Source organism: Microchirus variegatus (genome assembly GCF_963457635.1).
Source record: "Microchirus variegatus genome assembly, chromosome: 20".
Lineage (NCBI taxonomy): Eukaryota > Metazoa > Chordata > Actinopteri > Pleuronectiformes > Soleidae > Microchirus > Microchirus variegatus.
In genome coordinates, this window is record NC_139821.1 from 10364404 (window position 1) to 10386903 (window position 22500).

The 22500-nt window shown below is 41.3% G+C and overlaps 1 protein-coding gene across 1 annotated transcript in view; it reads left to right on the plus strand.

Moving 5' to 3' along the window:
- The window catches only part of tbc1d22a (TBC1 domain family, member 22a), a gene marked incomplete at both ends in the record, with an annotated part of 131828 nt that overhangs the window by 11097 nt on the left and 98231 nt on the right, over positions 1–22500 (plus strand). The window contains one exon of the mRNA XM_083907262.1: positions 12037–12107. Within this exon, the coding sequence (XP_083763388.1) occupies positions 12037–12107 (71 nt within the window). The remainder of the gene's footprint in view (positions 1–12036; positions 12108–22500) is intronic.

Genomic DNA, 22500 nt, shown 5'->3' on the forward strand with positions numbered 1-22500 from the left:
GCTCATACCATACCATAGCATTGGAGCTTCAGTACGTTGAGTTGTAGGTGTTGGAAGCATGAAGTTTAATTTTTCATGTCTGAGCTGTTTTAAAACTTTGCTGACACCACTCTAAAAAAAAAAAACCTGCAGTGGGCTAAAGTGAAGGCAGCTTCACTCACCTGATTTCTCCTCCTTTTCCTTTTACTTGTCAACATCATTTCAGTTTTTCTACCTGTCCGACTTTCCTTCACGATCACCTATGCAATGCATTCAGATCTCTAACAGCACTGTCAGTTTCTCTCTGTCTCTTTAACTCCCTCTCTCCCCCCCCCCCTCTCGTTTCCTTCTCTCTCTGCCGAGCCTTGCGACAGGTTGTGACAGCGGCCTGTTTAGCATGTAAGGTCATGTAGAAGGTGATGACCCGTGCACGTGCGAGAGTAGGGTGATTGATGTCCGGTTGATCTCGCCTAATTATTCCTGATGTCCTGAGGCGAGCCTGTCTGTTGCATGAACCTGAACACAGCACCCACTGTGCGGTCAGAGAGGAGGGAGTTCTTTCAGCTGGGGGAAACTGAGGAGGAAGGAAAACTGACTGTTATAGCAACTCGATCCAGTTTCTCAGTTTCGCTTCGTGTTATTGCTGCACTTGGCGCTGTGTTTAAATGTCGAAAGATGACGCTTTTTACATGAAGTACCAGATATCAGAACAATGTACTTATACAATATTGAGTGAATTTGGTGAGTTTGCTGTGTCACAGCATAATCACTATGACATTTTTAAGCAAATCATAAAAGTAGCCCCCCGCGACCCTCTGGTTGGAGGATAAAGCGGTAGATGATGGATGGATAAAAGTAGCCCTGGTGGTTTAACACTCAATTTTGTAGCATTTGATAACAATATAGCATTACATTTTGGCACTAATGGTGCATTATGTAATAAATCTAAAGCAACTGGCCGTAAAATCCTCCTAATATGTCACAGAGAACCAGGAATAATATTCATGACTTACTGAACTCACCAACAACAACAGTGCAGCCAAAATATTCACATTAAAAAAGGCAAGGCAAAACTGAAAGGGCATTTCTGTCAATTATCATGCATAACGTTATTCCATCTGATATGCCCATCCCAGTCATCCCTAGTCAACAGCTAACGTTACCATAAATTATAATACATCTCGATCTTTACTGAGAGAAGAGAATTGTTTGTCTTAGAGCCACACATTTATAATAAAATACTTGTCATAGTCGCTCCTCACTCGTTGCTGACGGAGGATACACCAACCGCTCTGGCAACCTCGAGTCTGGAGGGGACGGGGTGGAGGTAGAGGCGGATACGACTAGCCACAGTATTTTGAATTTGAATGTAATAACTGTTTTTGGCCACATTCTTACATATGGCGCCTTCACATCAGTCATAATCGGTTAAAAATATGAATAGTTTTGTTTTTAATTCTTATATAAAAACATGTTTTTGATGCAAAATTCTCGAATTTGGATCTGGATCCAAACCCTCCTCCTGTGTTGCAGCAAAATCTATTTACACATGTGCACATGCTGATGTGTTTGACTGCAGAGAACTTCAACAAAGTTTCAGTCTCGTATCACATTTATCCATACAGAGCTGCCAGTTAATCATTTGTCGAAAATTCAAATCAAACCGAACAACATGTAAAACGACATTGATTAGCTCGTCAGGAATGAAATGAAACGCTGCTCAACACCTCATTCGATATCGGCAATTTGTACAGACCTCGGTATTGACACGCATCATTCGTAGAGCCCGTCGATAAATAAACTTGAACACACAAAAGGGCTCATTACCTCAACTGGGCCATTGTTTCCCCCTACCCAGATCAGGGGTTTCTCATTTTGTTTTCAATTATGTGATGAGCTTGTAAAAAAAAAAAAAAAAAAAACCACAGGTGCTCTCCTTCATTATTTTGCGGAATTAGTGAAATAAGGTTGTCAACAGTGAATGAAGCTTAGCGCTCTTTTTGAGACAGCCCCATGTCACCGGCTCGCCAAGGAAGCTAATATGCCAGCCTTCTAGTCCCTCAGGCTAAATAAACAACAGTGAATAGTTTATAGTTAAAAGTGCTGTCAGTTTAGTTCAGCTTGACACAGCAGTCTTGGCCCTCTGGGGTCCACCCAGGATGACATTTTTGTCAAGATAGTCTGTCATATTTTCCATATCTTGTTATAGCTATTCATATTTTCAGTTGCTTGCGAGCCACTTGCACTTTGATAAGCAACAACGCCAGGTTTTTTACAGACTTTCTGCATATCGTTTTATTTTTATTAGAGTTGAAGACGAATAGCTGGCATCTGACATCAAGCAGTTAGTGGATGCTGGATCACAGAAATACTGCTGTTGCTATGGCAATGATCCTTCTTTCTCTGCTCATGACAATTTATCCTTCCCCTTTTCATCAGTACTTCTCCTCTTTTGTGACTCGTCTTCCTCTTTTTTTCCTCTTTGTTTGCTCTCTTTGTGGTCATGTAGGAGGATCACGTCACATGTGAACTCTTAGGTAAACGCATGCTGAACATTGAAACCATTAAAAAAAAAATTATAATTTCTAGGAATTATGAAGAAACAGATGACTAAGAACAAAGAAACAACAAAAAATGCCCACATTACAAGACTATGCAGTTGCACTTCTTTCATTACATTGGTTCCTGCCGGTATGCCTCCACACTCTGTTGGGGGTGCTGCAGCTCTTTGTTACACATCCACCACCAGCACCTGCATCACAGTACAGCTTCTCCTCTTCTGCCATCTTCTTCTCTGCAGCAGCTGTGGCAGGCCTGCTTCTTTTTTTTTTTGCCATGCGTTGCTTGCTTTACTCTCTGCAACTCAAGTGCTACAATGTGCAATCCTGTTACACAGCAGCCACCATATGACAGGCTTACCATCAGCACTGTTTGCTAAGTTAATAGCCTGCTATCAACGTAGTTGATGTAATTCAACTGAAGTCCTAATGCCTCTGTGTAGCAAATTTTAGTGTGCGACTCTTTTTCGGAGCGTGCAGAGAAGAGATAATGTAACATTAGTTTGTCATGGTAAGTCAAATCTTGGGCTGGTCCATTTTTTTTACCTTGTAAAGTCTCAGTGCAAGGTTTCTTATTTGAAACATCAATAAAATGCATTTGCGGAAAGCTACAGAGGAGAGAAAGTGCGCTGTATGTTGTTTTCTGGATAATATGCGACTTATTTTTAGATACAGTGAGAATGCTGAATCTTAAAATCTCAGCATTTTGTAATTTCACTTCTTCTGCTTTAAGAAGTGTACTCCACTGTGTCTTTCTCGCACTGCAACCATGCCAACAGTCAGGGGTATATATGTAATATGTGCACATGAGTGTTGGCGTGTGCACTGCCTTGGAGCATGTCCCCAGGCAAAACACCTGACTTAATAAGGTTGGTCTAACCACCAGCTGTCTTTTGTGTCAGAAGCATCCCAGGTTGCCTGGTTTAGTTTATTCATACGTTACACCATGTTGTCCTTCCATGTGAACCTGTAAGAGAAGCTTGACTGAACACACCTCAGCCCGTACAGTTCACATCTGTTCTCGACCGGCCGCCAGAAACTGCTGATTGTGTGTCCACTGGCAACATTTCCACTATAACCTTACAACTCATTGTGCACATTTTGTGATTTATTGACTTATAGCCCGAGGTCTGTTTTTCATCAATTCACTGAAGTTTGTCTAAATGGTATTACAAGATTATGTGTGTAATAATATAGTCATCTGTCCGGTTGTTTTTTTCCCAGGGTGCTTTGTAACTCCCACCCACTTCCTGCTACAAACTAGCATCAAACTGGAAGTCAGTTATAACCTTGTTTATGTTGAGGTAATGTTAACATGAGATATATAAAATATGAATCACTTAAAACTGATCGGATTTTCTACACCATAGGACTCGAAACTAACAGATCAAGCTAGGTTATTGTGTTAGTCTCTGAATTGTTAATCTATTACTATTACAATACATTTTAGTGATAGTAAATTGATTAATCAATGGGCAACTATTCTGTTCACGGAGATATTCGAGAATTTGTAAAACACCAATGGACGTTTTGCATGGGCTGAATTTTCAGTCAATTGAACAACAGAGGTATTCAAAAATGTTTCAGCATGCCTTTTTTGGAAGGTTTCGGGATCTGCTAGTCTACATGCCAATGTGTCCTTGGGCAAGACACTTAACCCCACGTTGCTCCTGATGGCTGTGTCAGCAGTGTGTGAATGGGTATGAAAGATGAGTGACGGTAAATGTGCTGCACATAAATCCGCTGTGTGAAACTGTGAGTGAATGTGTAAATGGCAGAGTGAATTCATCAAGGCTCGAAAAGCACTATATAATTTCAAACCATTTAATGGTTTGAAATTATATAGTGGTAGTAAATGGTAGTAAATGGTAGTAAATTTTACTACCATTGATAGCAAATTTGAATACAATAGTTTTGTTCAATAATGTTTATTTTTTCAAAAAAAAAAGGTATAATATAAACGAATATTCCTCCCAATATAAGCACGACCAGCAAAAATAGTGTAGCAGAAATTAAAAATAAAAGCATGTTTAAAAAGTCACTAGGTCAAATATTTTAGAGCTTGTTTCATCTAAATCCATTTAAAGCAAGGCGGTCTCCATGGAATTGACTTTACAAGTCCTTATTATAGCGCTTTCCCACACGTACACACACACATTCTCACACCTGTTCACTCATCTATGCTTGGTGTCCTCTCCCAGCCATCTGGGCCATCCATCAGGCCTCCCGAGCAGGTATAATCCAGAGGGGAGTATCTCTTTACAAGAGTCCCATTAGTTTATGAGCCGTCTGCTCCCCGGCGCCATCACTTTGTCCTCTAGATGAGTTGGACCGTTCGGGACTCTCTTACAGTATTCAAGGTTTATAGGAGGGGAGCTTAACTTTTTAATACACTGCATGATAAAGGTATCTGTCTTGACTGTATTGTCTTCCTGACGCTGGCCAAATGGTTTCAGATGACACCGATTGTCCCAGTTCAAGAAGGAATAGCATTCATCTGCTTTTTACCATTGTAATATTGTCCAAGGTGTTACGGATTAGGTGTCGCTGTATTTTTTCCTCTGTGTTCAAAAGTCTGAACGCAATTTCTTGTTTCTTCCCTTTTGAAACCTTTGAAAACCTTACTGCTAAGCATGTTTCCACCAAGTAGTTTCAGTTCAGTTACGCAATTATATGCATCTTCATGATCAAATGTTGGGAAGGTACCAAAATAATTGATCTGTACCACACCAGTTTTTAGCACCCTTCCACTGGAGTACCAAGAACAGTGGTCAGGCTCCTAAAGGGTGGACCTAGACACACTGCAGTCTATTGACTGGTCAACAGATAATCACCACTTGTTGCCTTCTCTCAAAAGTTTGGTGGAAAGAACACAAAATGTCCTTTATTGTTACCTTTGGCTTACTGTGTCCTAGTGTGATCTTATAGTCTTTAGGTAGCTCATGCAGCTGCCATCATCTGACCTACACACACTGTGTCACATCAACATCTAGGTTTATCACTCAAAGCCGCACTGTGGCGAGCTAAACTGCACTGTGTCACTTGGTGGAAATGGAGTGGAGGTTCTACAGTGCTGAGGCAAATCCTGTTCTTCAATATGAACCTGAGCTTTGGCAGGTGTGTGCGGTATTCACGTGTGTCAAAGTGTGTGTTGCCGAGAACGTTGTGGTGTTTTGCCCCAGTGGTCGCGCTCCGTCTGAATGCTGCCTGAATAGTGCATGGCTCCGGCCCGCCAACCATCTTCTCTCCTGCTCCCATCAGCTCCTTGTTCAGCCAGCAATGACTGACAGCACCTTCTGCCTTCTCCACAATCTTCTGTTCTTCTTGCTGGCTCCTTCATAGACAACCATGCAAATAGGTAGGCAGACTCAATGACAGGCAGGTAGACAGTTAAAATTACATTCAAAATCCCACATAAACACATCTTTGTAGTAAGAGCCCTCACTCGCCTCCAAAAGCTTTTCTAGCCTTGTTGTTGTAGTCCACTCAGGAGGCAAACAATCCATTATCAGTGTATGCATGGTGGCACATCTCTTTAGATGCACCATTTATGTACAGTGAGGATAATAATCTAATTTAAATTCTTAAAGGATCCTCCGTACATCCATTAACATTAGCAAGATAGAGTCCTATCATCACATCCTGCCCCTCATTCATCGTTGAACATTTTAATTAATTCTTGGAGTTATTTATTTTTCACATTTAAGGGCAACTTGGCATCCACTCCACCAGGTAGTTAAGTTTAGAAGCTGTTCATTTGTCATCATATAAACAAAGCACTACAGCTACCATGAAAATTTGCCAGCATGGCAGCAGGAGTACTTGCATCACTGCTTTGATTGTCTATATATCCATAAGACCAGAGCTACAGTTGGACTTAAATAGAAAAGACCCACCTTATAGTTAGTCTTTATTCCAAGGCTGGGTTTTTCATCGACTAATGATTTAATCTTAAAAGTGAATATTTTATGTTTTGTTTTGCATCATATGTAAAAAAAAAAAAACAACCAAAAAAACGTTTGTGGACAAAACGAGGCATTTGAAAACATCAGCATTTTGAGTTTTGGGAAACACAAATCAATCAAAACTATTTCCAGATTAATCCATGATGATTTTTAATGCTTTTATACATTTGAAAAAAAAATCAATAATTGTCAGAACCAAGTTCCTGTTTCACTTTATCTGTCAGTTTAGGCCTTGACTACTGCAAGTGTGTCCATGTAGCTGAAATGTTAAAGAAATGGTGCTGTGACCCACATGTAAGTGGTCCAAATCCCCATGCAGGCCGAGAGAATCTGGGCCAGAAAGGTGAATAAGACACATTCTCTGCTCTCAGCAAGTACTCTACACTTGAGGTGGCCTTTATGAAGACACCCAATCCCCATCTGGCCCACCAACGCTGCTGTAGGCAAAGGTACATGAGTGACTGCAATGGGAATTTCCACATTGTGTTGTGCCCCCCTTCCTTTCATTTTAAACTACTCTATGGCTGAGCAATTCCTTTGCTTTTATTGCCTGGTTAAATAAGTTTTAATGAATCTAAATTATGATATTTAGTTATATTTTGCCCCCTTAACATTTCAAGAGTCATTGAGCATTCATTACCTATGAGGGTCCCACATCAGAACAGCTGTTGTGGGTGTTCAACAGAAGGTACACGGTGTCCTAATCACCCCCTGTTGTCCTCAGCTTAACTCCAGCCAAGACAAAGTGCACCCCTGTAAGTTCATGCATAATGGAATACAGTAGACACATGCAGAGGGAAGACTAGCGGCGGCTGCCCTTGAGTTGCACATTGTTGATGTTACAGGTGTTTTCATGCTGGGTAGGAAAAGAGATTCCTCCCGACTAATTCCCCCGGAGGTCTGTGCTTACCAGCATGTTTAACATCCTCGTTCGTGATCACACCAATTTTAATGCATGTGCAAAATTATGTGATACTCTATCGGTCCCATTAGGAACATTGTGTTGTCTCATGTACCCATGTGCATATGTATAATTTTAAATAATTACCTGGTGAATTGACTCTAACCAGAGTTTGGCTTAATGAGTTGCTGCAGAATTGTTTTATGCAGAATTGTTTTATACACAGAAGAAATGTTGTTGAAGAAATGGTCTGATCATTTTTTAATTAGCAGAGTTTTCGACGCACAGATTACTGCATGTAGGGAGAGTGACATATTTGTGTTATCTTTATTCACTGAAAGTAATGGGGGGACAGTTGCAGAATCCTTTATCGTCACACTGTGAGACATTTTTTCTTTTTTTATTAAATGTTATAGAATGCCTTTAATTTATTCCTAAGATGCAAGGACTTGACTGCCTCTCATTTAGAATGCACAAGGCAGGCCCTAGAGAGTCAGATATGTTTTCTGAGAGATGAGCTCGGCTTTCACTAATGAAATGACATCTGCAATTTAGCCCGAGTGTCGGCTATGCTCACATCGCCCTCTCTCTGTCTCTGCCCACCATGGGAAATGGACTCGTATTCCACAGAAATTATTTCTGAGGAATTAGTGCTCCGACGAGTGCTGCTGTATACCGTAGTGAGCGTTTAGGAGAAAGTGGAATAGATGCGTTTTCCTTTGAGAGCGTATTTGCATTAGAATAAAGCGTCACCACAGAATTTATTTCACAGATGGATTATGGATTATGTGTTTCCATGAGGAGATCTTTTCTCAAAGCAGCCTTTTTAGTCTGGGACTAATTACAATGTGTGAAACTGGAAGAGTATGGTGAGACATTATTTATCCTAGTGCAATTCACAATGCACTCTCCCACTGCAGAGTATCGGTGCTCTTCTCGTCAAACTGTAGGTCTTGGTCATCAAACTGTGGATTTTGCAGTGGTCTGCCCGACTCTCTGCTGTAGAGAGTTTGGAATATAGCGAGGGAGAAAAGGCTGTGTCTGTGGTTTACTGCAAACAGTTTGATCTATGGGCATAACGTGCACATTTGCTACTGCTGGCCACATGGTGCCAAGTAAATATTTGCTCCTTGCCCTTTGCACACATTTACACATTTGCCCACACAAGGAGCCTCTTCAGTGCACACGTTCATTCGTCCACAAAACCATTCTTACAAAACCTCTGACCAGAGGTGAGATCGCTGCAGCATGAGGATGAGACCATTAGCCAAGTTGTGCCCCATGTTCCTTCTTCATCACCCCTCCTCTGTATCCCCCCTACGGTGAGATTAATGCCAGGTAGGGGAAATATAACATAGTTTAATTAAGCCCGAGTCCAAAAGATTCATGGACTAATTTCTTTGTCTGACAGTGCAAATGAAGGTTCAAAGGGTGCAAGGCATGAGGAGAGACACTCTTGACTCGCTGTTAGGAGCGTAATGAATGTAGAGGTGCACACAGGATAACGATTTCACCCGTTTAGACTTAAATGAATTCTCTATAACTGCTCTTCAGCTGCCCCACTCTACACGTGTTAAAAAGCAGATGTCACTGTGAGTGGCCTTGTGGTTCAGTTGTGTAGGTTTGGCTACAGAGATTCAGAAAATGGGGAGCTGTGACATAAAAAAATACATAAAATCCACAACTTTGTTGAGGCAATCAACAGTCACAACTCATTACTAGGTGTTTCATGAGCTGAGAAACCACAATGGGACTGGCAGCAACTCCAGTGCAGTCAGGCTGGCACTTTTTCCCCAAATCATGCTTGAATGAAAATAATGTGACACGATTTTCCTCTCAAATATTTTCAGATATCACCCAGGCGCACACGCACACGCACACGCACACGCACACGCACACGCGCACACGCACACGCACACGCACATGCACATGCACACGCACACACCTAAACATGATGACATCACTTGGCTAATAGTCACATGAGGCTGATCACTTGTTGTGCAGCTCGTCTGTGATTCGTTGGACTAACGGCTTTGTCCATTTGTCCATTTCTTTTGTTGTCTTTGGTGTGTAGAACTAATAATACTGTACTGTGACTTTTCAGATGCTTTGTTGTTGCGATTGTCCACATAGGAGGCCATTGCGGTTTGCTTGCGTCCTCCATTTCTACAGCAAAACTACTTAACATCGCTGTGTTATTTTTCTGCTCGTCCAAGAGGCCATTTGCTCACAACGCCCTCCACTGGACCATGGAGAAATTACTTCAGACAGTATGTCCACCCCCCCAATTGTTAGCCCCCTTGATCTTGTTTTTCAGTTTGAATACAAACTGTAAAAGTGTGGGCTTCCCTTTTTTTGTCCTAGAAAGGCTTGCATTTATTCTTTCAGTTAAATCGACATCAAGGCCTTTATTAGACATCATCACACTCAAGATGGCAAGTGTCAAGACTAAATGCCATTGCATACAGTACATCATAAGCAGATGCACATACTGTATGTCCATACACTGCCCTCCACTTGCTGTAAGCAGAGTCAGAGAGAATCCACCTGCAGTACCTTTTACTTTTGTTACCTTTGTCATGTCTGAGAGAGTTTTTTAAATCTTTGTTTTAAGTGCAGTTAACTACTGCATAGTAGGCCTTGGGGGTAATCGAAACCTTCCCATACTGTGGTCGTCTGACAGCCTCCAAACCAACAGAGCCATGCTGGGCACTAGATCACTGTATTGGATTTCTATATAATTAAAGTCACAGGGGACAGGGTAAGAGAGAACTTTTAAGTGGAAGATGCACAGGAACTATAGGGAATAAATAGCTTCTCCCATCAGTTGAACAAGCTCTAATGCGTTTCACTCAATTTAGCCAATGGACTTAGCCCATTCCTGTTTCGGTGATTGCTGTTTCCTATTCTGCTATCTGTCACTGACTCTTCATTGCATTTGCCTTGAAGAACAGTCAAGGCAGAGTCATTTGGCAGCACTAATCAATACTGTTCACTCTCTGTGAAGGGCTTATCAATTTTAGGCCAGTGCCTGGAATGAGAGTCAAAGAATTTGGCTTATTCATTAGGTACATTTGTTACGTTTTCGCTTTCTTTCCTTTTTTTTAACCTCCAGAAAGGACAGTGCCATTTAATTTGCACAGAAATCAATTTTGCCTCTCCCCCTCCATTCTTGGAATGCAGGTAAAACAGTGGCAGTGCAATTACAAGTGAAGAAATTTCCATTGTGGGTTTATATTTGTCTCAGTTTGTCAGTGGCAGCTCGTTTCATTGAATGCTAATGGGAGGTTTGTAGAGTTGAAGGGCCTAAGAAAAGAGAGGGAGACCTCTCTGTGAATAATGGATGAGTTAATGTCAGTGAGAACTCATCCAGGATCCTCAGGCTCCTTTAAAATAATAAAAAAAACAGTGCTGAAGAACACAGTCATCTTCAATAACCTGACCTCCTTCGTGAAGGTAGATAAGGTCACTCGGCAACAATTCACATTATCTAAAATGTGTAACGGGGCCACTACGTCATAGCCAAAAACACGATCTGTGGCACTGGGTGTGGACATTTGGGCAAGGCCTTGAGCAAAGGTCTTATAGAGGCCGTGAGACAATAAACAATGGCCTTTGTCTTCTATTTATGAATATGATCTCTTCTTGAAATGAGATCCTACACCTTTTTCCTAGTCTGCTTTTTACATTCCGTTGACTTAAAATGAGATGAAACAGAAGACACGGGTTGCTACATACCACAAGACAAAAGCATTGTCTCCTATATCGTTGCTAATCCTCGCACCCAACTGTCCTCTTCTTCTGTGGATGTCTGTGTTTCAGAGAGAGAGAGAGAGAGGGGAGATAGGCATGCTTTGAATGTAATCTGTAGCACTTCGTAGCTTTCAGCTATATTTTCTGGGTCTTCTTAGACCCAAAGGGAATGACTCTCTTCCAATTTAAAACTTCAATTTGCACTTCTCCATCACATTTATTTTACATTACAGCCCACCGGCTCCGCTACTCAGCCCGAGGAGAACGTAGTCAATAATCCACTTCTATCCCATCATGTAATTTCAGTCAAGGGAGAAAAAAGACAGACAGATGAGAAGGGAAGTTAAGATAGTGAGGATATGGTTGGATGACAAGTTGACAGACTCGAAAATTGGTTCAATGGTTAAATAAAAAGAACTCACTTTTCCCCCGAAAAAACTTTTTTTTGGGATAAATTTGTGTCTTTGGACTTCTGTACTTGTTAGTTTGAGTAACAGATGACTGAGTATATACTATGTTATCTTCCCCTGCATAGTAATACATACAATTACATTGGAAAGTTGAACCATCTTACTTAATAATAAGTATATTATCTTGTATTATAGTAATAAAGTAATTATCAGCATCACTGTGTGCACAAGGCGTGGGTATTTGCCACATCCTCATCAAATGATACGTATCACGAGACAGAGGCCATGATAGATGACAGCTGCTTTCTTAACCCTTAAAAACAAAGGCAATGGACGTGTATGAGAGGATGTGCTGCACCCGAAGACTTTATTATATAATGCTCCAAATTAGAAGCCATGTCTTTGTTTGAGGGGGGATCAAAAAAAACAACTCTTAAATTTACTTTCTGTCTTCTTTTTTTTTTTTACAGAGGAGCTACGGAAACTCAGCTGGTCTGGAATTCCAAGACAGGTCCGGCCGATCACATGGAAACTCCTTTCAGTAAGTACACAAACTATACATTCAAACACCAGTGTGGCCAAACGATTCCTAAACTGTGTTGAATACTGAAACACTCACAAAAGCACTTAAAGGGGTCATATTATATCTATTTCTTTTAAGTTAACCTAGTTCCCTGTTGTCCTAATGAACTTGTCTGTGACATGCTTTGGTCAAAATACCTTAAGCATGAAGCACCACAGCAGTTCAATCACCCTGCCAAAACAGCCCTGTTCTGAACGCACGGTATAGTAGTATCTTTCGGTCCACCTTAAAAAAATGTAAAACGAAACTTAAGGGACAGGAAATGACATCAGCCACACAGGCTACTGGGAGCTAACAGCAGTTAGCATTTGGAAAAGTGATAATTTGCAGACTCCAGCAGGCACATTGCCGTCATATATAACATGTATCCACTGGACAGATAAATCCTCTGAGGCTGGAAGTTTGTGTAGGACTGTGGAGCCAAGAATAGAACTTTTTGCGGACTTCCTGTTTTCGGATACCGTTGCCCTCGCCAGCACTCTCGTGTGTTTTACAGACAAAGCAGAGCTCCGCGAGATTCTGCAAAATATGTCCCCTTTAAATACTAAAGGATGCCGAAACCCCCCCCTCCCATGTGACCTCATTCATAAACCCTCATAAACACAGATTAATCAAATCCACACAATTGCACACTGATAAAATTGCACAAATAAACACACTACAGATGATCTCGGGCACACGCACAAACATACACACACACAAATACACAAAGTTGCTGTCATGTTATATCGCCGTACCCCCTCCCTTTTTTGATTTATGAAGACTGGTAACAGTCCTGCTCCTCTTTTTTTTCTTCAAACTTCAGTAGGGGAAATTAATTGCGAGGCACAAATAATTTATTCATGAGAGGCGCCGTGTGTTTACTCATTAAGCCATTGTTGTGGAATACAGCTCCTAGTCTGCAGAGAGAACACTGGCTTTTTGAGCGCCATGACTCTTCCATTAATTACCGCACAATACCTAATGTGCCGCAGAAAAGATGTCATTAAAGGAGTGTGTGTGTGTGTGTGTGACTGTGTTTGTGTTTTTTCTTTGTGGTGGGCACCTACTGGGTGCTTTAACCATTAACGACTGCTTTGTTTAGCACTCTCGTGAAGTGATGGCTCATAGCACTCTATGAAATCGAGAAACACTGGCTACAGTGTTTGGAGCTATGCTCAGGGGAGAGGAGGGAAGAGGAGGTCACTCTTACTAATTTAGTGCATTGTTTGTATGCTTTTGTGTTTGTCTGTGTTTTTGGGTGTCTTGTCTTCTCTCAGTAAATAGGCTTGTATATGGATGGCTATACCAATCTAATAATATAGGTTTATGTGTGGTATGCAATGGAGCTGAAACAATTACTCGATTCTGATTGTTTCAGTTTCTTAAATGTGAATATTTTCGTCATTTCTTTGCTCCATATAACCACGAAATCATTAAACTGAATCATTTTGGTTTGTGGACAAAACACGACATTCGAGAACATCGTCTTTTCCAGGTTTGACGGACACTGATCAACTTTTTTTACCTTTTTAAAGGGCATTTTATGCACCAAATGATTACTCGGTTAATCGAGAATATAATCGCCAGATTAATAGATTATGAAAATAATGGTTTGGATGAAATATCAAAATCTCATAATACAATAATGTTGCGGGAGCAGCTGGGATAGCTCAGTGGTATAGTCCACAGGCCTTGGTGTGGAAGGCTGGGGTACAAATCCTGGTCAGGGCAAGGTCAGCTTACACTCAGTATGGGCCCCTAGGCAAGGCCCTTAATGCTACTTGCCTTTCCGTGCCCGGATATATGGGCCGGTTGCGTCAAGAAGGTCATCCGGTGTAAAAATCTCTGCCAAAGAAATGTGCGGGTGATCCACTGTGGTCACAGCTGAAAGAATGTTGCAGGAGAAGTCCATGGTACAATATCTGTTGTGTAATTGTGATAGTATCCATGGTATAACATTTACTCCGACACTGTGACAGATATACAGTTGCTTGGAGGAGCAGGTGAAGTCAACCTATCCCTAATAACCCAGATGTCCTCTGATAGCATTAGGTGTTGTGCAACTTAAGCTTTTATTTATTTGTCGAAAACTGGTAACGGCTGGTAATAGCATCCCGTTACTCTTGCAATTAGCACCAGTGGATCATCTGTGTGCTCTTGTGTGCGTAACGTGATCCAACTGGTGACTCCTCGCCTGGGGATAACGACTTACAACCAACAACAGTGCGACCAACAGCTTGAGTCATGAGCAGCTTGAATGATGTACATATTTTCAGAAATCACGGTCTGTTGGGCACTTGTTTTTGGATTGTTGCTTGTTTTCACATACAAGCAACAATCCACAACACGATGCACCATATTGCCGTGCATCTGTGCAGAGTGTAAGCGATGATGGGTACGTATGTTCTAAAGGTCACTGTATCTCTCACTTCCTTCCTCTTATTGTTTCATACCACCACAGGTCACTTTTGTCATTATTAAACTATGTATTTGACAACATTAACAATACCATTTGCGTCCAGAGTACATTTGTAAAGCGGGGGGTTGCAAAGCACAGCTTGCCTGTGACCTGTATTGATTACAGCTCGAGCACCTCTTCTTCCCTGCAGAGATAAAACTAAAGAAAAGAGGAGGCAACAGAGGCACATGGGGATTGTGAAAAGTAGCAAGAACTACAAAAAAAACCAAACCGATACAGAAGTAGACAGGAAAAAAAGCCCAATACCAATATGAGTGACATTTAGAAATTATCCTTACAAAGTTTTTTCACAGTTTATCAATTTGTAGTACTTTGGAAAAGACGATGCCAGACCTTAAGTGATGCTGATATAACTTAAACAGTCCCGTATTAACTCAGTCTCCCTGATTCCAGTCTTTACCCTAAACTAAGATAATTTGTCTAATAACTAACTCTAAGTCTATCTCTAACAACTAAGTAAAAAATGGAAACAAGTGTATTTGCCAAAATGTCAAAACAGTTATTGAAAAATGTATTACTACCAAAATGTGTAGAGTCTAAAATATTCACCCTAAAATTTAAAAGGTAGCTGCACTTCAGGTCTTTATTAGGTAAATCATAAGACATGTGCACTGCCTGAATTATTATATTAGATTATTTGGTAAGTCAGGTTATTTTGGTTCCTCAGAAAAAACTTTAGAAATGACTAACCTCAAAAATATTTTTTCTGTTGCCTTTACCTCTGGCTTTTTTGTCTTTTTAAAGGACAAAAGAAAACTTCAGACTGCTTAAAATGCATTGGTCATAGTCTCTGGTGGTTTACTTTTTCATGACCATGTCCCAAGTAATAAAAAAGTATTCCCCATTGTATTTAAAAGTCTTGAAAAGTTACAATTTATCTTGTGTACGCTCGCTTTTTTATTCCACATTTGTCTTTATGCCATAAATACTGTTAAATACACAACCTCCGAAGCCCTGAAGCTCCCAAAGAACACATTCATTTTCCTTAGTATTTCAGACAGATTCAGTTTTATTTCTCAACTTTCTTTCTGTTTTGTTAAAAAAAAATTCCAGACTCACCACCACAAAATGTAAACGCAGCTTAAAGGTCCTATATTATGCAAAATCCACTTTTTAATCATTTAAATCCTCATATTTGGGATTTGGAGGCCCAACCAGTCAGCACACACGAGAGTGCTGACGAGGGCAACGGTATCTGAAAACAGGAAGTCAGCGAAAAGTTCTATTCTTGACTCCACAGTGCAGCACAGAGTCCTACACAAACTTCCAGCCTCAGAGGATTCATCTGTCCAGTGGATACATGTTATATATGACGGCAATGTGCCTGCTAGAGCCTGCTAAATGATCACTCGGGACCTTTAACAAACTAACTGTTTGTCAGTGAGGGCACTTGAGTTCAGAGGACTTTCAAATAATAACGCTTGGAGCTATTTTGACTACCTCGGCCACAATCCCTGACATTGCGATCGATTTGTAGGTCCTAAAGTAAACCCAAGGTTTGGCTTAAAGTGAAAAGTGTGCACGGTGTCAAAAGCTCTCAAATCATCTGAAGTTTCATAACACTTGACTGCTTTTTCGGTCCTGTCTGTGGTATGACCCAGTGGAGAAATAGATAGGGAGGGATCAGTCTCGGAAAATCTATTCGCCGTCTTGCACACACATACACACTCACTGTGACTCGCAGCCAATGGTATTCCATAACCTTGGCAGAGGCACCTAATAAAACTTCACTCCACTGGTGTCCCTTGTGCCCTTCTCCTGCTCACTAGTGTGCGCCAACTTATTTGATTCCCCCTACCCCCTCCCCTCCAGCAGACATGCTTGAGCTCCGCTTTTCTTTACCTGACAAAGATAAGAAACGGGTTTACCCACTGTGGTCAGATGTGTCCCAGTGGCCTTCATTTACCACCATGTCAAAACATGTCCCCTCTTTTTTTAACCAGTGTGGAAATTAAAAAGAGCTGACTGCATAGCTCGCTCCACCTCCATCAATTTTTTCTCTGGAGCTCCTTGCCCACAGCCTCAGAAACACATTCGACTGAACCCTGTGTTATTTCAGAAATAATACCGTCTTATTTAATTTGTTTAAAGAGCACTTGGTGTCCGAGCCCGAAGCAGAAAGGAGGAAATTAAATGGATTTTGTGCTTTGTGAAAGAATGTCAGCCTGTGGCGATATGTACATTTGCTAATGGAGTGTGGCTGTTAAATGTGAAGTAGTGGGAGAGTGGAAAACTAACTGGCTGTGGAAATATTGATAAGGCTAAAGTGTTGGATGAGATATATTGAGAAGCAGTGGCGGCAGGGACAGATTTGGAGATTATTATGTTAAACTGTTAACCTACAACAATATGCATAATCGCCCCAGAGGAAAGAACTATGTGATTTTCTTTTTCATTTGAGACAGACTTGTATTTGACCTCAATTGGCTTGCAGTGTTAGAATCATCTCTCGTCTCGCTGGAACATTTTGTACCCTTCTCGGTTTGTACCGTTCTTGCGTAGTTCAGGGGATGAAGAGATCCACTGTTACCACTCAAGAAAACCAGACATAAGTTGCTCTTTTTTAATCAGATCCAAGATAAAAAAAAATTGAAAGATGACACCTTTTGTGAGTGTATATTTGGGTTGTGCTGTACCTGTTTAGGGGGTAACACTTTATAGTAAGTACACCCCATAGGCTACGTGCACAATGGAACTTCCGCCTATCAACCGTGGCTGCTGGTACGCAGGGCTGCTTCCGGTAGGTCGTGTTGTCGTTGTGATTTCCCCGTAGTAGAGTCAATTTTATGAGTAAAAATGAGTGGATTTCAGATACAAGAGATATGGTTATGTAATCAAACAGTCAGAACGTTAACCCTACATTGTTGTGTACTTCTTTTGTACAAATTCGTCTACCAGCAGCCACAGTTGTTAGGTGGAAGTTCCATTGTGCACATAGCCTATTAGCATTAGTTAACCATTAATAAATATTGAATTTATCATTTATAATGCATGAATACTTAGTATATAGTATATATAAACACAGTGATAAATGGTTTATTTCAAACCAGTTGAGAAAAAGTCCATACAAAGTTAAGTTGAGTCAGAAAGTTCAGTTTAGTTTGTTCACCTTTTGCTGAGCCGGGAGCAGGACAGTTTGTTTCCAGACTGCTCTTCCAAGTTGATGCACTCCTGCTAAGTAGAAATCAATTTACTGCAAGGGGGGAAAAATTAAATTTAAGTCCCCAAATGGATTCCGCAAGCATATTTGTCCAGAAAGTTGACTGATCCATTAGACAGAAGGAAGGATTGAGTATTAGATTGTTGCAATGGATAATGAAGAGATGCACTTTCTGTTGACTGATAAACAGAGGAAGCAGCGTTGAAGCCCTGCGGTGCCACATTTTGTACGAGTGGCAGTTCTTTCTTAACTTTCATGCTTTGTTTGCTTTTAGCCTCCATCTCTCTCGTAGACCACATATGTAATGGAAATGATTCACTCAGGTTGTTGGATGAGTAGACTTGAATAGTGAGTTACTTTCTTTTAAGTTTTCACTTAAAAAGAATAGGCCCCGTCCTAAGGACCCTAACCCTAAATTTTGCGCATTCTTGTGTGTGGGGGGGGGGGCAAAGGGAAGTGTGATTTTGCATTATAATCAACCCTGAAAATGCAGTGAGCTTAAAATGAAGTGGAAGATGAAATTTCCCATGATGCTTTGCGTCATGGGAAATATGATCAGCGAGCCGGCTGATATTTTTTAACAAAGATGGCGGCCACATCTGCAGAGGAACAATTTCGTTGTAAGTATATTTTCGCAAATAAGCATGTTACAATGTTGAAATGTGTTGGAATATGTTGGTTTGATATACATCCAGAGGACCTTTGAGCTTTGAACACTAATGTCAGAAAATAACTGACAGCAGCTAGCTAACTAGCTAACTCCACCAGTAGCGTCGTCAACATGTGACGTAGGTTAGCATGTTCGTTATGTTCACTAGGCTAATTTGCATATAGTGGTGTCCCAATTCCATAGGGAAGCCACTTTCCTCAACGAGGGGAATTTACGGTTGAGGGCACTCCAAACCAAGTGGAAATTATAAGGGGGAGAAATGGGACGGGGCCTGATTTAAAGCTTATTACAACAAATGCAAATTATACACCCAACCATTTTCTACCACTTTATCCTCCACATGAGGGTCGTGGGTGGTGCTGTGCCAATCTTAGCTGACATAGGCTAAGTACACCCTGGACAGTTCACCAGTCCATCACAGGGTCACACAGAGAGACAAACAACCATCCGCTCTCACACCTGTGGTCAATTTACAGTGTCAATTTACCCAATACCCATATTGCATCTTTTTGGAATGTGGGAAGAAACTGGAGAACCTGGAGCAAACCCACACACTCACGGGGAGAACATGCAAAGTCCTCCAAACTCTTGTTCCGACCGGGGCTCCAACCCGGGTCTCCTGGCTGCAAATGCAAGAGTGCTAACCACTACAGCAACCGTGTGGCCCAAAATAATCCATAGATTTAAAAAAATAAAAAAATGGCTATCGGAGATTATAGAGGATGACAGTCTTAAGAGCAACAGTGTGGTCATCTGTAGTAACAAGCTTACATTTCATTTCAGATTTGTTTCAAAGGATTCATCACTTCACAGATATAAGCAGCAGCAGCCCAATCTTTCCAGGCTTTCAGAACAAGCAGTGAAATCTTAAAATCAATTCTGAAACTCATCGAGAACCATCGAAGGGCAGCAAAGATGAAGTGTTTTTTTTTTTTTTGGTGATGTGGTTGCTTCTTGGTAGACCACACAAAGGCAGTGTTTCATATTGTCTTAATTCTCAATTGCAGCGAACTTCATAAAACACATTCAACACAGACTGAAGGCCTTTTAAGATGTTTTGTTATGTCATTAAGTTATGTTTTGGAGTAGTTGGACTGCATTTCTTTATGAGTGAAATGTTATTGAAAAATAGAAATTGGAAAAAGAAATAATTGTAAACTGAAAAGTTCACCGTCCATCAGAATTGATGCAGCTCAAGTGTGATTATAACTCTTTACATTGCTCTTCTCTCAAAGTCCTATAAGTACTGTTCATGATTATCAATAAACTGACAGTGTAGCCTTTGACACAGTTTACATCCACCTCATTTTCCTCAAACCCCTGTGTGTGTGTGTGTGTGTGTGTGTGTGTGTGTGTGTGTGTGTGTGTGTGTGTGTGTGTGTGTGTGTGTGTGTGTGTGTGTGTGTGTGTGTGTGTGTGTGTGTGTGTGTGTGTGTGTGTGTGTGTGTGTGTGTGTGTGTGTGTGTGTGTGTGTGTGTGTGTGTGTGTGTGTGTGTGTGTGTGTGTGTGTGTGTGTGTGTGTGTGTGTGTGTGTGTGTGTGTGTGTGTGTGTGTGTGTGTGTGTGTGTGTGTGTGTGTGTGTGTGTGTGTGTGTGTGTGTGTGTGTGTGTGTGTGTGTGTGTGTGTGTGTGTGTGTGTGTGTGTGTGTGTGTGTGTGTGTGTGTGTGTGTGTGTGTGTGTGTGTGTGTGTGCGTGCATGAAGGCTTATGTCCAGCTGCAGTGTGATTGACCTCTACTAAGCTGTCCATTAACCTTCAACACACACACACACACACACACTCACACTCCCCCCCCCCCCCCCCCCCCCCACCTTCATTTGGCAGAGTTCACCTCCCACCGGAGCTCACTGCGTTGTAGCTGACCCGTTGTGTTTTCTGTTTGTGTGTTTGCACACAGAGCGGTTGCCTCATGTGATGATGCATGGCCTTTTTGGCAGACTGTGAATGTGGGGGAAAACGAAAAAGGTCCCTGTCAGTGTGACCGTCTGGCTGACTGGCACCAGTCAGGGAGGTGGGGCAGTGAGTTTGAAGGATACAGACACAATTTTTGTGTTTATTGCGCTCATGAACAAAATAATCGAAATATTCAATTTGGCATTCAGGTAAAGTGTCAAACAGTGTGGTTTCTGAACATGGCCCCTGCAAAATGGGCTTATTGTTGTTCTGTTATTATTATTATTATTATTATTGTAATGGCTTAAGTGACATACAGTGTGTTTCCACTAGTGATGTCATAAACAACGTGTGACGTCCTCAGACTGTCGTGCACTGATTGGTCAAAGTGCTGTCAGAAGAAGAGGCACGAGAATGTGCGATGTGGACGTCAGAATGCGCTAAATTCCTGGCATTGTTGTCTCAAGGAGCTCCGCTTTGTCCGTCAAACACGCGAGAGTGCTGGCGAGGGCAACAGTATCCGAAAACCGGAAGTCCGCAAAGTCTGCGAAAAGTTCTATTCTTGGCTCCACAGTGCAGCACAGAGTCCTACACAAACTTTCAGCCTCAGAGGATTTATCTGTCCAGTGGATACATGTTATATATGACGGCAATGTGCCTGCTAGAGCCTGCAAATTATGACTTTTTCAAATGCTAACTGCTGTTAGCTCCCAGTAGACTCTGTGGCTGATGTCATTTCCTGTCCCTTAAGTTTCATTTTACTTTTGTTTTTTAAAGAGATACTACTATACCGAGTGTTCTGAACAGGGCTGCTTTGGCAGGGTGATTGAACTGCTGTGGTGCTTCATTCTTATGGTATTTTGACCAAAACATGTCACAGACCTATTCATTGGGACACCAGGGAACTAGGTTAACTTGGAGAAATAGGATATAATATGTGACCTTTAACAATCTTGAAATTGTGGGTTAATCTGCAACATTTAGCAAAGGAAATGTCTAAAATCTCAACAGTCTGGTGTATTTAGCGACAGCACAGCTGAGAGCCTGCAATCGCGAGCCGAATACGGACCCTTTTTCTGCGTCTTCCTTTCTTTTTAAGAAGAAAATATGCATAACTTACTTTTTGCTCCTGCTCCTATTGATGTTCTTTTTGAGAGTTGCGAAAACATTGATAGTTTGTGTGTTCCTGTCTGCCTCGGTGGCGTGTTTATAGTAAAGTCATCGCAAACTTCCAACAGCAAGAGACGGCAGACTCACGACAGAGACAGAAATGCACACCCACACACGCAGAGGCAACGCCAGACTTTTAAGGTCTGTTATTCATGTAAAGACCGTCTTTGTTGGTGCTGTTGGTGCAGGCAGACGAGAGTTTTATTTTGATTATGATGATTCTATTAAAGCGTGAGGTGTGTGTGTGTGTGAGAGTCTGAGCTGCAGCCAAATGTGCTCTCAGAAAAGAAATGCTCAGCTTAAATTTTCAGCAATGTCAAATAAATGGAAGAGACAAAAAGACGAATGAGAGTTGCATATGAATACAAATGTGCTGAAAGGTGTATGTGGAACTCATTGAGATTTGAGGAGGGACTTTTTAAAGGGCCATTACGCTCTGCTGGCCTGTTTTCCAGCGGATCTTTCAGCACTGATTTGCTTTGTCAGTGCGTGTTTGTCATTCACACCCAGTGTGTATCTCCTGCCATTATATTTTCCACTGAGTTTGTCATTTAAGATCATAAAACACACATTTAAAACACTGCACTCAACTAAATACCAGGACTCCTCTTTACATCTGTAAATGCTGCAAATATGTCACGACAGGAACAGGATGTTTTTTTGTGTTTGTGACACAGCATGCATCAGATATAGATGCTGAAACTAAATGGATAGAGAGGTGCAACACAGACGTGATGTGTGAAACGGGACTGCAGTCTGCATACTTTCGGCTTTCAATTGCATCTCGAGCGGCAACTCACCATTATTTTCATAATCGATAAATCCGTCGATTATCGTCTCGATTAACTGAGTAATCGCTTGGTCCATTAATGTCAGAAAATTTTTAAAAATGTTCTCGAATGTCTTGTTTTGTCCGCGAACTAAAATCATTCACTTTTAATGATTTCTTTGTTATATGGAGCAAAGAAATTAAGCAAATATTCACATTTAACAAGCTG